General features: G+C 39.3%; 1 protein-coding gene across 1 annotated transcript in view; it reads right to left on the bottom strand.

Moving 5' to 3' along the window:
* The window catches only part of LOC143923952 (bile salt export pump-like), a 156,933-nt gene that overhangs the window by 45,064 nt on the left and 96,021 nt on the right, over window positions 1-15,848 (bottom strand). The window contains exons 16-20 of the mRNA XM_077447902.1: window positions 14,762-14,932; window positions 13,837-14,038; window positions 6,902-6,983; window positions 3,026-3,149; window positions 2,082-2,246 (exon numbers count right to left, since the gene is read on the bottom strand). Of these exons, the coding sequence (XP_077304028.1) occupies window positions 2,082-2,246; window positions 3,026-3,149; window positions 6,902-6,983; window positions 13,837-14,038; window positions 14,762-14,932 (744 nt within the window). The remainder of the gene's footprint in view (window positions 1-2,081; window positions 2,247-3,025; window positions 3,150-6,901; window positions 6,984-13,836; window positions 14,039-14,761; window positions 14,933-15,848) is intronic.

The following is a 15,848-nucleotide window of genomic DNA, read 5'->3' as shown; positions in this document are numbered from 1 at the left end:
GAGTCGGTAGAAGCACCGGAGGGCGGCAGGAGGGGGGGCGTCCCCTCCCGCCGCCCGTAAGAACGATCAAGCGGCGGAACAGCCGCTATGATCATTCTTATGGTGTAGGGAATCGCCGGCTGAAAACTGCAATATCTGAATGATGTCTGTGGCCTCAGGCATCATTTAGATATAACCAGCGAAACCCCATGACGTCAATAGACGTAGTGCGGGTCTCAAGTGGTTAATATTGGGGATATAATTATACCATAGCTTTTTAAGCAATATGTTGGTTTTAATTGTTGTAACAATAACGTTTTCATCAATTTATTGCCATTTTTTGCATTTTGTCCGATTTATTCTTTGCTGCACAAAAGTCCTTGGGGGAATTTAATCAATAGTTTTTTTTTCAATGTACATTATCATCCATTAAAAAAAATTTTAGTCTGTGTTTCTTTTTGTTATTATTATGATCCATTTCAATATTTTTACTGAAAATGTCTTTGTCATACAAATGAGGGGGTGTTCTGTCGTGGATGTTCAATACTCTGGGAATGTAATATTCTATATTATCTGATTTAAAACGTTCTACCAATTACTCAGCATGCTAATGCAACATGAGCTGTGGGTATAATTATTTTAAGAAGGGTTTCTTTTAGACCTGAAAACTTTTTAATAGTTCCTCTTGAGTAAAAAGTGTTGAAAAGGACTGGTCTATGTGGTTATTACTTTTGCCTAGGGTGTTAGTCCTGAGTTCTCAACTGGGGACACTTTTGGGGTAAGAAATTGTATCTTTTATGTTAGTGTAGACCCCCACATCCACCGGCCAGGGTTGTGGGGATGAGACCCTTGTCCTCATCAACATACCTCCCAATGTTGAGGGCATGTGGCCTGGTATGGTTCAGGAGGGGGGCACGCTCTCTCCCCCCTATTTTCCTGTGGCCTGTCAGGTTGCGTGCTCAGATAAGGGTCTGGTATGGATTTTGAGAGGGACCCCCACGCCATTTTTTTGGCGCGAGGTTCCCCTTAATATCCATACCAGACCTGAAGGGCCTGGTATGGATTTTGAGGGGGACCCCCATGCCATTTTTTTTGGGGTGCGGGGATCACTTTAATATCCATACCAGACCTGAAGGGCCTGGTACAGAATTTTGGGGGACCCCCACAAATTTTTTTTTTCTTAATTTTTTTTCTTAATGCTAACATAACCTGTGTGCAAATAGCCTTAAAAAAACCCATAGAAGTGAACCAGCGCAAAAATAAAAGTCAAGTTTAGAGGTGCACCTGTTCAACTTATGCAAATGAACCTATGTGACTTGACATTTACTAAGATTTTGCCGGCGCAGTGAACCAGAGCACTTGAACGGGCGCAAATGCCGTTTGCGCATGCACAGTGCATAAAATGATCTCACGCAGTTCCAGTGTAGACGCGGCAGGCTTGCTCAGAGAAAGTTTATATTCCATCCTATTTTGGCCATATTTGTTACTTGGACAGCCATATCTATACTTCCTCACATCACCCCACATCACCCCCATAATATTTGCACTTACAGCTTCTTTTAATTCTGAGTTGAAGATTCCATGCAACAGGTCTATAACAACGCACAGATTGCGGCCGTCCGTGCGCCGGCAACATGATAGTAAATGGAGAATTGCACTGTGTTACAGGCGCAAATGCTCTGTGAATACAAAAACGGCCGTTGTGCGTTGGTGTGCGCCGCTACTCATGGCGCAAATGCTTTGTAATTCAGCCCCATTGTTGCTGTCTCAAAGCAGCACAGGTATTTTAGTTGGTAGAATAGCTATCAGGGCCGGAAAGTCTTCTCTCTATGAGAATACAATAACTCAGCAAAAGTCATTTATTCATCCATCATTCATCTAGACAAAAAAAAAAGAACTAATATATGTGCTGCCTTATAGTTTACCCATTCTGGGTCTATACACTGAGATCCAAACTGCCATCAAGGTAGTATAACAGTTTATCTCTTTCACACAATTTTTTGTTTTTATATAAAATACGTCAGCACTAAATTACTTATAAAAATAAATACCAAATGGGTGTTTTTTTTTAATAAGCTGTTTAGCAGGATACGAGTACCTACCCCAAGAATCTGACTGAAAAGGAGGGCATAGAGTGGATTTACAGCGCCATTCACAGCAGCTCCAAAGGAACCTAGTAACATATAGGGCCATTCAGGAGCATTATACTTTAATATCCTGGCCACTGGAGCTGGCTCTACATTGTCATCGTCGTCAGCAATTACTTCCTGAAACAAAGCAGGGCAATCCTTAAATATTTATAATCAATTAGCTCATAAAATATAGAATAGCTAACATCTAAGTGTAGTCAAAATAGAAAAACACAGATATCAGCAAAAGGAACATAATTTATAGTTAGTAGGATGTGTCCCTTGTGCTGATGTCTTCTGGCATGAAACAGGATCTATGAATGAAGGATATAGAGGATGATTGATAGGTCCACCCCTCCCATTCATAGATCCTGTTTCATTCAAAGAAGCTGTAGTAAGGTTTCTAGGAATGGAGCAGCTGGTTGGAAAACTCTCACAGTTCTATTAATCCCCACTGCACCAATATATTATAGCAGAGGAGGTGGGGGAGCATAGATGGAGGAGGATTTCACCAAACAGAAGAGGCATTAGCACAAGGACACATCCTACTGACTGTAACTAATATCCCTTGTGCTGATATTTGTGTTTTTCATTTTGGCTGAACTTAGACATTAAAGATTAATGGATGACATATTTACCAAAAATATTATTTTGCCAAAACAATGGGAAAAAAGCTGAATTTTCACACATATCACATCACACAGACAACGAGATTGCAGAGTTTACAGGTGCTACTAGACCCAAAAGAACAGAAGGTAATGTTCAAAAAATCTATTGTACTACTGTCTCTTTGCTAAAGCCCTAAAGCTGTGTATCAGTATGATATAATTTAACACCTAATGGATGAGATATATTTTTTTTAAGGTCGTTACAAAATCTACTATGGATACACCTCTTGTCTCTTGGCATAAACTCACCTTTTTACTTCTGCCGAATTCCTCATACTGGTGAAACGCTTCGGATGTATCGGCTACTGTCAAAAATGGCGTATCAGGGACAACATTGGATAGCTGAGATCTTGAGCGCTGGCGTATAGATGCACTGGGGGAAGAATAAACAAACAGAATATACTACATGATGCTACCAGGGTATGCTAAGACTTTGAAGGATATGTTCTAGGTCTATCTAATATGATCTACTGTGATCCATAAAGAAATAAATTGCCACACTACATTCAATTTAGAAACCTTATAGACAAATTAGAGTTTCACTTGGTTTGCAAAAACCATCTGAATCCAAAATGGGTTAACTTCACCCAAGACTAATATTCCACTTTAAACATCACATACTAAAATTGGAGCCCAGAAACCAACTAAGTTGCCAGTTATACTCTAATCAAATCCATTCCAGGTCTATGCTCATTTTGATGTGCTTCAAGGCACTGTCCACTTTGTCATTCGTGGCTATTTTCTCAGCCTCTGGGGACAACCAGGCAGTTCACTATCCAGTATGCCCCAGAGCTGCTAGGTCAGAAAATGGGGCTATCCCAGGGGGCGTCTGGCTACCAGGCTGTGTGAGGGCTTATCCAGAAATAAGAGGGCAGCACAGGGTTGGGACTGCGGCTTGCAGCCCAACCAACAGTGACGGTTCTGCCGGCCAGAGAACCTGTCACGGTCGGAGGTAGAAGGGAAGCTATCACCATTAAGGGACCAACCACTTTTACCAGGGACCAAAATGAGTAACTGAAGCAAGTATCGGAGCAGTATTATCACCAATTGGGCACGGTGGAGAATGGGGAAACTTCAGACGGGGATCAAGTCATGGACCCAGCCAGCGGAGGTGAGGCTTGCAGAGCAGCCTTGTGTGTCAAGCCAGGGACTGAGACGGTTAGCAGGGGTGAAGCTTGAAAGGTATCTGGTGTGCCAAGCTAGGGACCCAGCAGGGAAACGTTGGTGCAGCTTGAGGGAGATACCACCGCAAAAGCCTAGAGGAGTTCATGGGATTCAGAGTCAGTGAATCAGAGAGTCCATTGAGAGACTAGGAACTCAAGGGGCTGAAGAGCTACAAGTGGACATTGTAGTGCAGCTGAGAAAACTGTGTAAGGAATTGTTAGATACTGTTGCCATAGGTGACAGCAAACCTGTAGAAGTGGCACCTTGCTGGGGCCTTTCCATGTATGGCTGTCCTCCTATTGATGTCTTGGAGTCTGCCAGTTGAAATTGTAACTACTCAAGGGTGTCTCTAACCCTCTTTCCCTTGCAAAATATAAAAAGGACTTAAAAGAAATAAAACCTCTTTTGCATCCAAGAAGTGTCTGGCGCCTAATGACTTCCACCATCTTTGCACCCACTATACCTCACAACCCAGTACATTTTGAAGGATGTCAGATGTTTTTGGCCTTGAAGGTTCTCATTAGACTGGGTGAGGTAAAAGACTTTGGTACATAAAATATGGCAACAATGGACAGAGAAAGCAAAGGGCTTCTGTGCCCCTCCCATTTGCCTATTGCTCAACACATATTTACTATAGATCCATAGACAGGTAGATGAATAGATGTTGATAAAGTAAAGCCTATGAGACACCATGAACTATTTCCTCATCCAAAAGGCTACACTTCATCAGCATCTATTTATCTACCTGTCTATTGGTCTATCGTAAATATGTTTTGAGCAATAGGCGAATGGGAGAGGCACAGAAGCCCCTTGCACACAAGTTGACACAAATGGGTTTTAATGGCTATTAAAGGTAACCATCCTCATCTGTGATCTGTTTTCTTGTAATTAGTGTGTGTGTATAAAAGGTCAATGAGTTTCTGGACTCCTGACAGACCCTTACACCTTTCATCCAGTGCTGTACTGATGTTTCTGGATTCTGAGTCATGGGGAAAGAAAAAGAATTGTCAAAGGATCTGTGGGAAAAGGTAGTTGAACTGTGTAAAACAGTAAAGGGATATAAAAAGATATCCAAGGAATTGAAATCAAGAAGTGGATTAAAAACCAAACCACGGTAAGGCAGACCAACTAAAAATTTCAACCACAACTGTCAGGAAAAATTTTCGGAATGCAAAGAAAAACCCACAAATAACTTCAGGTGAAATACAGGACTCTATGAAAACATGTGGTGTGGCTGTTTCAAGAAGCACAATAAGGAGGCACTAGAAGAAAGATGGGCTGCAAGATTGAGTCGCCAGAAAAAAGCCATTACTACGCAAATGCCACAAAGTATCCCGCATACAATACGCCAAACAGCCCAGAGACAAGCCTCGAACCTTCTGGTACAAAGTCCTTTTGAATGATGAGACCAAAATTTAGATTTTTGGCCACAACCATAAATGCTTCATTTGGAGAGGAGTCAACAGGGCCTATGATGAAAGGTACACCATTCCTACTGTGAAACATGGAGATGGATCGCTGAAGTTTCGGGAATGTGTGAGCTTCAAAGGCACAGGAAATTTGGTCAAAATTGATGGTAAGTTAAATGCAGTATGTTATCAAAAAATACTGGAGGAACATTTGCATTCATCAGCCAGGAAGCTGCGCATGGGACGTACTTGGATATTGAAACAAAACAATTATCCAAAATACAAGGCCAAGTTGACTTGTCATTGGCTACATCAGAATAAAGTGAAGGTTATGGACGGGCCATCTCAGTCTCCTGACCTCAATATCACTGAGCCACTCTGGGAGATCTCAAACATCCAGTTCATGCCTAATAATTTACAGGAACTGGAGGCTTTTTGCCAAGAGGAGTGATAAGCTTTACCATCTGAGAAGATAAAGAGTCGCATCCACAAATACCAAAAAAGACTTCAAGCTGTCATTGATATTAAAGGGGGCAATACATGGTATTAAGAACTGGGGTATGTAAACTTCTGATCAGGGTCATTTGGGTAGTTTCTGTTGTTATTATGATTTAAAAAGAGAAAACAGTTACGTTGATTGATAATAAATGGCTTCAGCCAAACACTAACCATGAGTGATAGAAAAGTTTTTGTGTTATCATTCATATTCTCCGAAAAATGGCCAAGAAATCATAAATTCTGCCAGGGTATGTAAACTTATGAGCACAACTGTAAGTATTTAGGAAGGAACAACTAGTAGAAGGTTTTTTACCTTAATGCAAGTAATGGAAACAAAAGTTTTTGGCTTTAGAACCACTTTAAACCTTTGGGCAGTATCTCACCAAAAATCAAACAAGCAGGAAATTAGATTTTTGAAGGCATTCTTTACACAAACTGCGTACAGAAAGCTTCCAGGTTATCATATTGCATTAAACTTTACAAAAAAATTATAGCGTCTGCAGATATAAATGAAATGATAATTTTTAATAACATTAAACAACAATATGTCTTGTGTAGTAATTGTATATGCTATATTATTATTATTTGTTTGCTTATTTTCCATCAAAGTTGAGTTACGCTTTTAAATTAAAGGTACATGAACAATAAAATGCTTATTGTATGTTAATGCATCTGTCTTTTAGAATATACATACGTCTAACATAATAATAGATTCTTTAATGCCAGTCTTCTGACGTCTGGGTACATTTCCTCACGTAAACTATCATAATGTATAATTGTACCTATCTTAAATGTGACCTTTTAGTATATACCTTTCTAAAACAACTCTCCCTTTACCTAGATATTATTGTAAGCTATCAGGTATCAGACATTAAATTGCATCACTGTCACAAGAGCCTAAGTACTAAGGTGTATATAGATATATAAATAATCAATTTAGAGAGTTTATTCATCAGCAACTCCTACCTAACAACCTAATTACGGTAACATACGTCTAGGGCGCTTGCTATTCAAGCAGCCTGTGAACTTTACAAAATCTATTTGGTGATAATACCGTAAGCTAGCTTGATAGCTGCCTCTTTTTAAAGGTTGAAGCGTCTCCAGTTTAGGCTCTTCAAATTCTTTATTCTCCTTTCCTAAAAAAATAACATGTAAAAATCAACAATTATTTAATAGGCAAAGCAGGAATTTGAACTACATTTTTAATTAAAAAATTGCAGAAAAAAGACAACAATCACAATATAGCAATTTTATTAAATCCCCAATAAATCAAAATACTACAAAAAGTAAATATTTTTTTTTCTATTTCAGTAGTAGATGTGTATTTTCTCTTCATCCAGTCTAAGTTTGCAGGAACAAACCCCGCTATTTACAGCTCAACTCTGAGAAACTTTAAAATTATTCCTTGATTATTCAGGTCTAGGAGACACAGAAAATAGGAATTACGTACCTGATCCTCCACTTCTTTGTACCGCTAGACTGGTCCCTGCAGCATCTTCTCCAGCAGTCTAAGGTCATATCATCAAGCCTAATGTATTTTCCATTTTCCTGCACTTGACATGATGACACTGAGGTATAGTCAACTACCGCAGCATGGGGGAACATAGAGGAGGGACAGTCCTCTGCCAGGGGGGTGGAGGATCAGGTATGTAAAGGTGGATCTCCTCTTCACTAGACAAAATGAGCAGCTACCCATTGCAGTGCAGACATTACCAGACTACAAGGATTCATTTTAAAGTTTAAATTTTTAACTTTTTGTAGTTTTAGATACAGTTGGAAAGGGTTCAAACCACTGTCTGTAGACACAACACTGAATATGAGGAAATCTCTCCACATCTCTCAGTTTTCCTCATAAGAAGTGTCCCTATAATGGAAGACCTTAGCTTCTTTTTTTTTTTGGTGACTCCAAAATGTAACAAAGTGGTTGGCTTTGGATACACTTTATAGCTCAACTAAAGATTCACAACTTTTAAAGTTTATATAGCCCATTGTATGTAATAATTTATGACTACTTTTTTCTTGCAAAAATCTTAACGCTGATCTCCAGCCTTAGTTTCAGTTAAAATAGTTAGTTTGGGCCAAGCTGGCCCAAATAAGTTATTTACCTCACTAGCTGAGGCTACGTACAGCATACAGCACTGTGTTCCGATGTCTCACACCCCAAACAAAATAGCATCAGTCTCAACCATTCATAGTCAGCTTTGTATTCTATCAATTAATACAAAGTTTCCTCTAATTTGCTGAGTCGGAGATTGTAACATCATCAACCTGCCTGCTCTCTGACTCAGAAAAAGCTTTTTATTAATTGAAAGAGAAAAAAAGCCTAGGAATGGCTGAGCGCCTCTCAGACTGATGCTACTTTGTTCTGGGTTTGAGATGGGAGGGTCATCTCACACCCGGAACACAATGCTGTATACTGTACGTAGACTCAGCTACATGGAGTATATACGGCACACCCAGCGGGCGTACGTTACTGAGGGTAATAGTGCGGGCCAGCTTGGCCTGAACAAACTAGTTAAATTAAAATTAAAGCTGTAGATTAGCTTTAAAATACCATTTTCAGTAAAAATGCTGTTTTTTGCCATTATGTAAGCCACCCACTAGTAGATTTACGAACAAACATTTGTGTGAAAAATCTTTGGATGTTCAATGACTGGATAAATGTTGTTTGAAAGTACTTGAAAGGCCAGTGTGTACAGCAGCCTGTCCAGCTTTTGTTGAATGGCCATGCTGAAAAACCAGCAGCCGATCGTCATTCGATCTGTGTTCTGGTGGAGGGCAGTACCCATTTCAGAACATAATAGTTCAGCGGAGAAATCGCTGCACAAACTTCACATACATGTAATAGTTAGTACAGCGGCTCCTCCAAAGCGCCTCCGTTTTTTTTTCCATTCAGCCCACTGGGGTGAAAAAAATGAGTAGTGTGTACCAGGCGTTACACTGAATATTGATTACTAAGGCTGGCAATACACTATACAATTTTCTTATTCAATTTTCTTTAGATTTACCTTCAACTTTGTAGTTGAAAGTAAATACCTGAATGAATACACATTGAAAGTGTTTAGGTTTGGCTCTCACTGAGAAATTGTAGAGGGTTGCATAATCCAATTACAAAATATTTTGTTTCCCTACGGGACAGATACAAATTCAGAAATCATTTGCAATCATTACATAATCCTCTACTATCTTTTTACCAAAACCCTGTATTTTACCCAGCATGGGTATCTCCTAGATCTTTCAGAGCATGGGCTAGAAGTGATATGCTGCAGATGCACAAACTTGTGAATTCCTCGTCCTTTATACCTTTCCCAACCCTCTGTGATAATTATGGAATACCGTAATCAGAACTATTTAGGTACCTCCAGATCAAAAATGTCTTTATGCCTCTTTTAACCACAGACAGTTCACTAACTAATTTAACTAACTTTGAAAAATATTGTAAAAACGACCCTCATGCTAGGGGCATAATCTCGACCTTATATGTTCAATTGTTAGCTAAACCTGAAACAGTAAAACCAGGTCCAGAAATGGGAGGTGGACTCAGAACAAACACTGGAAACCACAGAATGAAATCAAGTCTGGTTAACAACCAAAACAGCCTCTCCCAATATATTAGCAGTAGAGGCAAATTATAAAGTACTAATAAGATGGTACCTTGTACCGGCTAGAATAGCAAAATATGTGCATAACTACTCATCAGATTGTTACCGTGGATGCGCTGAGTTAGGAACACATTTCCACATTTGGTGGTCATGTCCCAAAGCTCAAATTTATTGGAATGAGATCTTTACTATAGCATCTAAAATGTTAGGAATATCCATTACCCCAAATCCCTCAATGGCACTCATCAATTGAAAGCCAGACTTTCTAACACACACCCAATTTAAATTAATTGTTAATTTATTCACCACAGCAAAACAAACACTTGCAAGAGCCTGGAAATCCCCTTCATTGATTGTGGATGAGGTAGTGAATAGTATGAACAACACTATGACGCAAGCCAAAATGGCAGCTCTTGAAGCTGACACGCTTATCAAATTTGAAAAAGTATGGCATCCGTGGATAAAAAATTATTTACCATCAAATTTTAACAAAGAAGTTCTATTACCATGGTAGCTGAACCAATGGGTAAGCGATTACAGTATATGGATTCTGAGTGATATGGCGGCCCTTGACTCGACCCTGCGGACCTCTCTTCTTCCCTTCCTAGTTTCTTCTCTTCCTATCTTTCCTTTCTTCTCTATCTATTCCTATTATGATTTTTAAGCTCTTTGCTACTTAAGAAGCTAATTCCTCTAATAAACCATACCATTAATATGCGTTATTGTTATAGTAGTAATTATAATTGAATATATCATTTACATTGTATTGAATATATAACTCTGAGTTTCATTACTTCTGTTGTATATTATGTACTTAACCTATTGTCTAATACTCTATTGTATGTTCAATAAAATCTTTTTGACAAGGAAATTGTTTAGGTTTGACCTCATATTATATGGTTTTGGTAAATCTACAGGAAAAATTATAAAAAAAGTAACAGGAAAGATGAGATATATCTATGAAATTGAGATTTTTGCATGAAATATGAAAATAGAGCCACAACATCTATGTGACCCATTGCATATCTATTTTGTGAGTACAGTCGGGCTTTGACATTAATAAAATAAAGCACATTAATTCCAGCAAATCAGGGTATTAGTTATGCCTTTTAACAGTTTCCCAGCAATATGGCAAGCATTCTGAATAGAACTCCCAAAATGAGCCAAAAATATGTCAGCGAGAGATGACAGCGGCCACTAAACTGATGTGGAGAATTTATGTAATGTAATATTCCTAAAAAGGAATGACCCCACTTGTTGATATAAGGTTTATGTAAACTCTGAATTTCGGTCTGTTTTTTTTAATACAAACGTTTTTATTGGGTGAGAAACAGAATACACAGTAGTGCACATATACACAACTTGCAGTAGCATTGTACAGAGTTACAGTAACGCTCCGATGAAATAATGAGGAACAATATCCAGAGAAAACATACAACAAAAAAGAAATAGAACAGGGCTATAGAGCCAGTTAAACGTAAACTGTCATCAGAGAGGTCGTATGCAACTGTTCTAGAAGTACCATGCTAAGACCTTTAGGGTGACTGTGTAGGTTAAGGAAAAAACACATTAAATATACCATAATAACAACAACTGACCGTAGCAGAGAAAAGAAAAAAAAATCTCTTCTTTCATAGACTTCAGCCCCATAACGACTGGTATAGGACCAATCTCAGAAAATAGAAAATGTGCGGAGATTTGGTGGACAAGGTAACCAAAACAGGGTCCTTAAAACTGCTATGTCCCAAAAGCAAGGCCCAGTGCTATCTCATCTCAGGGATCCACCTGCGGGGAAAGGGGAGGAAGTACCAACCCCTCCGCCCCCAAACCGAGCGGCCAAGTTGCCCACTTGGCAGTGTGAATGTGCATAGAGTCCAGTAGCGTATGGTGGATCCGTTCCATAAGACGGATAGATTCCATCCTTCGAATAACCTGAGAATTTCGGTCTGTTTTATATCTCCACAACAAGAAATCAATTTAAGAGGATAGTGATATTATAACAAACATAAACTTAGCCATTAGAGGTATAGCGCACTACAGAAGGATCCGCGGTTAATGTTCCCGGGGTTCTTTCATAATCAGTGCAATGCAGCCAGGCACACTATTGTCATCCATACATTTTTGGCTCAGTAAACAGCCTAAGGGTTTCTTTTTGTTCTTTTAATGCCGGTAAACTTGGAGACAGATAATCATACAGGAAAATGATCCACAACTCTATACATGCTCTTAAAATGCTTGAATTTATTGATTCCCAACAAAAGTCATAATATCAGTACAGCAGTTGACATGTTTCAGCCTTGTCAGCCTCATTCATTCATTATTAATAAGGGTGAAACACATCAACTGCTGTACTGATATTATGACTTTTTTGAAGAATCAATAAATTGAAGAATTTTAAGAGCATGTACAGAGTTGCGGACCGTTTTCCTGTAAGATTATGCTTACAGCTGTGCGACTGTTCATCAAGCACCTGTCAGCTCAGAAGGAATGTTATGCATCATTGGGTTGTAGAAACATATCTACCGACATACAAACTTGTAGATGTGTTTTGGGAATCATGTAAAATACCCCAAAAACAAAACAGATTGCCAACTGAGGTCACTTTTATCAGGAAATTCCAAAGGGGATGATAATCAGCTAATGCAGTCTGTATGTGCACAGCTGGGAACCATTCATCCAAAAATGTAGCAAGGAGGACTAAAGTAGCCCATGTTTCACAGCCTGAGACCGAAAGAACTCCAGATCAAAAGAGGAGACTTTACTCACGGAGTCCCATGAAAGTCCAGCGTCAAGCCAATGAGTGAACCAGGAGGAGCAGCCCCTGGAGCTCACATATCTACTCCTACACAGGAGAAAAAGACCCCTTACTCTGATCTCTAGCCTTTTTAACAGGAAACCATCCACTATCTGGGCACACCACCACAAAGGACTGGATAGGCTCTTCTAAGAATTCAGGCCAGGTATTTGAATCCTCCCTAATATCCACAAGCTTCTCCCAGAGTCACTGAGAGGCTATCAAAGTCCCACTTTGTAGAGTCCTGAGCAGACAGAACTAAATAATTCTGGCTCCTGTGGCTGCAGAAGAAGCCCCATACTAAGTTTACCCAACAGACTATGTATGAGGGTGCTACAGCTGTAACAAGAGGAGTCTGTGGCACTTCTGTTTTTATAGTCATGTGACCCAAAGCTGCTACAAGCTGTACACCTGGGGCCTTGATGCCAGATTACTCTTTGAATAAAATGAATTAGGAGATCTACTGATTTATTTAACTGTTGGAAGTCATGTCAACTACTACTGGGCTTAGATCACCTAACCTGGGCATAGAGTACCATGTGGTTACTTTGTTACAGTCAATAGCTCAAATTGATGCAAAATGGCATGCAATAAATGAAAGCACTCTTGAGCTACTAATTATATCCAGTAAACACAGAAACTGTTCTAAAATCCAAAAGTTCACTCAATCTAACCTAATTTAAGTTCTCTTTAATCCCCTGCTGAATAAGCACAATAAAGCTCCATACAGGATAACTAAAGGCAAAACTTATTTTTTTAAGTTTAGGATAGGGTGCAGAGGAATACGAACGCTTGTCAGTTTGTTTGTTTTTTGCTTTCTGTGCCCCTGATAAGAAGATTCACGCTCTGTATTTGTCCTGCTTACTATTATCATTGAAAGTGAAAGCAAAAGAAAATCACAAATGTTGCGCTGTCCCCAGAAAAGCAACAGAGGGGATATCTTCTGATTGGGAAAAAAGTTCTGGTGACCTGGGGGTCCTCAAGGAATTCCCTTAATTTACAGGGTTTTCCTCTCACTTCCTGTTTGGCTATGGGACAGGAAGAAGGGAATTCTCCAAAATGGGACATAGATGGAGTTATAATCCTCCCTTGCTCTATCCAATAGGAAAAAATGCTAGTTTAAGAGGGTGGGTTTACACTTTCTTAACCCTGTGTAATGCTTTCTGTGTAATGCAGTAAGGAAGTAAGGAAGGTGTTCGAGCATCACCAGAAGTTTTGTTCCAGGATCACCATATTAAAGGAAATAAGAAATTCTTTGACAAAAATTATCTACTTAGTGGGTAGTCACTGCTCTCTAGACATATTGTTGTTTAATTTTCAGCCTTGACTTAAGTGTATTATTAACATCCTTTCTAATAATTGGCTGCATTTTTGAATATTGTTAAGGCACTGTACTTTTAGAATGAAACTGGAATGACACATAGATTTATAGGTAGATCCCTAGATTCTGGCATATTAATTTGCCTGCTGTCCTACATCTCTAGTTCCAGGAATGTCGCGTTTGTCCAAAATTTATTTTTTAACCCAAGTAACCAAGTGAAACATTTAATATCAAGCAGACATAATAAAAATTCAAGAGAAAGCATTGCCTACCTTTTTTCTCCATTTCATTCAGAGCTTTATCTCCTTGACTTTGTAATGTCACCAAGGTAAAATAAACCCCTTTTCTCTCAAGCAGTTCATCATGTGTTCCTCTTTCCACAGCTCTTCCATGTTCAAAGCCAATAATTACATCTGCATTTTTGATGGTGGACAAACGATGAGCAATAGAAATGGTGGTGCGACCAAAACGAACCTGAACATAAAAAAGTTTGCATTAAATTCTCAAAGCATTGTGCAACACGGTCTCTTTCATACCTATGAGCTCTCACGGATTGATGCTAAAAATTCAAGGTTTTGAGGTTGTCCTAGTGTCCTTGAGTTTCTGCCCTAAAATTGAGGGCAAGCTCATCTTACCTTTGAATAGATTGATCTTGCTTTTAATATGCCTGCATCTTTAGCTTTCACACATAAATATAAATATTATTTTAAAGATATCTGAGGCTAGTTTACTGTGGATGCAATCAAATCTCATGATGAAGAAAATACATTTTTAAAGATGATCTCCAGTTTCATGGGAAAGCAGGGGGCTTTAGATAATCTTAAATACATCCAATTGACACTTTTTTTATCTAGTTTTCCAAAAGAACCAGCTGTAGCATTATGACTGGTGAGTGTTTTGTGTAGTCCACAGCCCTGTTAGAAGCATAGAAAACTGTGCCACACATTGTCAATTACATTTTCCAGTGCATTAATATGGTCTATTATAGAAGCAGCAGAATGTGCAATGAAAGGGAACACAACATTTATTGTGTGTATACTTGATGCCCTGTGATTTTGCACCCCCACAGCAATCAACTGGTTGTTTATAGCTAAGCGTATGTCTTATATTTGCTTAAGAAAATTAATTTTATTGTTCTTGAAATGTGTTTTATGTTAGTTCATGCACACTCGCAGTTAACCTCTAAAATAAAAACACCTTATCAAGAGCTTCTTGGACAATAGCTTCACTCTCATTATCCAGAGCGGATGTGGCCATGTCAAGAAGAAGGATTCTGGGATTTCTGACCAACGCCCGAGCAATGGCGATTCTCTGCTTCTGTCCTCCACTCATCTGCCCACCTCCTTCTCCAACAAGGGTATCAAATTGCTGGGAATAAAAAAAAAAATGGTGAATAGAGAAACCTGCCAATCCTCACTATGACTATGGCATTAAAAATAAATGCATAAATGGCCTAATCATAATAAAATATTCTCCTGCTACCATTAATTTTTTAATATTCTGTGCACGTGTCAAAAATGCACATTTATCTCTATATGTTTTTCTCCATCTGCTAGAGGCAAGCTATTCTCCACTTCTCTCTGCAGGGTAGAGAAATATGTACAAAAAATACAAGCCAAAGAAGAGAGGATTTTGGCAAACACAAACAACCAATGGCTGTGTCTCCATGGTCCAAATAGCTCTGAGTGTACATTATGGCCTCCATTCCCAAAATTGAATTGTGGTTTACCTGCAAGGGTCAGAGTAGAAAATTAACAGAATTCTAAATGTTGCCATCTGTGTGCAAGAAGCTTAGGCTGGCATTGGGATCTCAAGAGTATATTTTTTTGCCACACTGACATATATTGGATGGCCAGTCCAGGGCCGGCACCAGCATAGGGCTCCTTAGGCAGCTGCCTTAGGGCACCAACATGGATGGGGGTGGGGTGGAAAAATTCAAATCCCCAGGCACATACTGGGAATTTGGATTTTTAATATACCTTTCCTTCCCTAACACTGCACCGTCTCTCCTTCTGGGCACAGTGTGGAAGTTTACATTTGGCTCACCTGCCAGCTGAGGGTAGCTAGTAAGGGGAAGTGGGGAATGCATAACCCCACCCCCCCCCACCTCATTACACACTTCTGTTTAGTGACAGTTCAGCACAGATCAAATTTTCAATGCTGTGTGATGTCCTTCACTCTGGGCCCCATAACATTACAGATACAACGTGAAGGGCATACCAGTGTGGCTGAAGAGAGCGAGGGGATGTGGGGAGTGAATAAAGTGTATGCCATAAGAGCGTTC

The sequence above is a fragment of the Lithobates pipiens genome, unplaced genomic scaffold, assembly GCF_037356315.1.
Source record: "Lithobates pipiens isolate NorthernLeopardFrog02 unplaced genomic scaffold, aLitPip1_a1.2 Scaffold_22, whole genome shotgun sequence".
NCBI lineage: Eukaryota > Metazoa > Chordata > Amphibia > Anura > Ranidae > Lithobates > Lithobates pipiens.
Note: the sequence above shows the minus strand (reverse complement) of the source record. Positions and strands in the feature narration are given on the sequence as shown.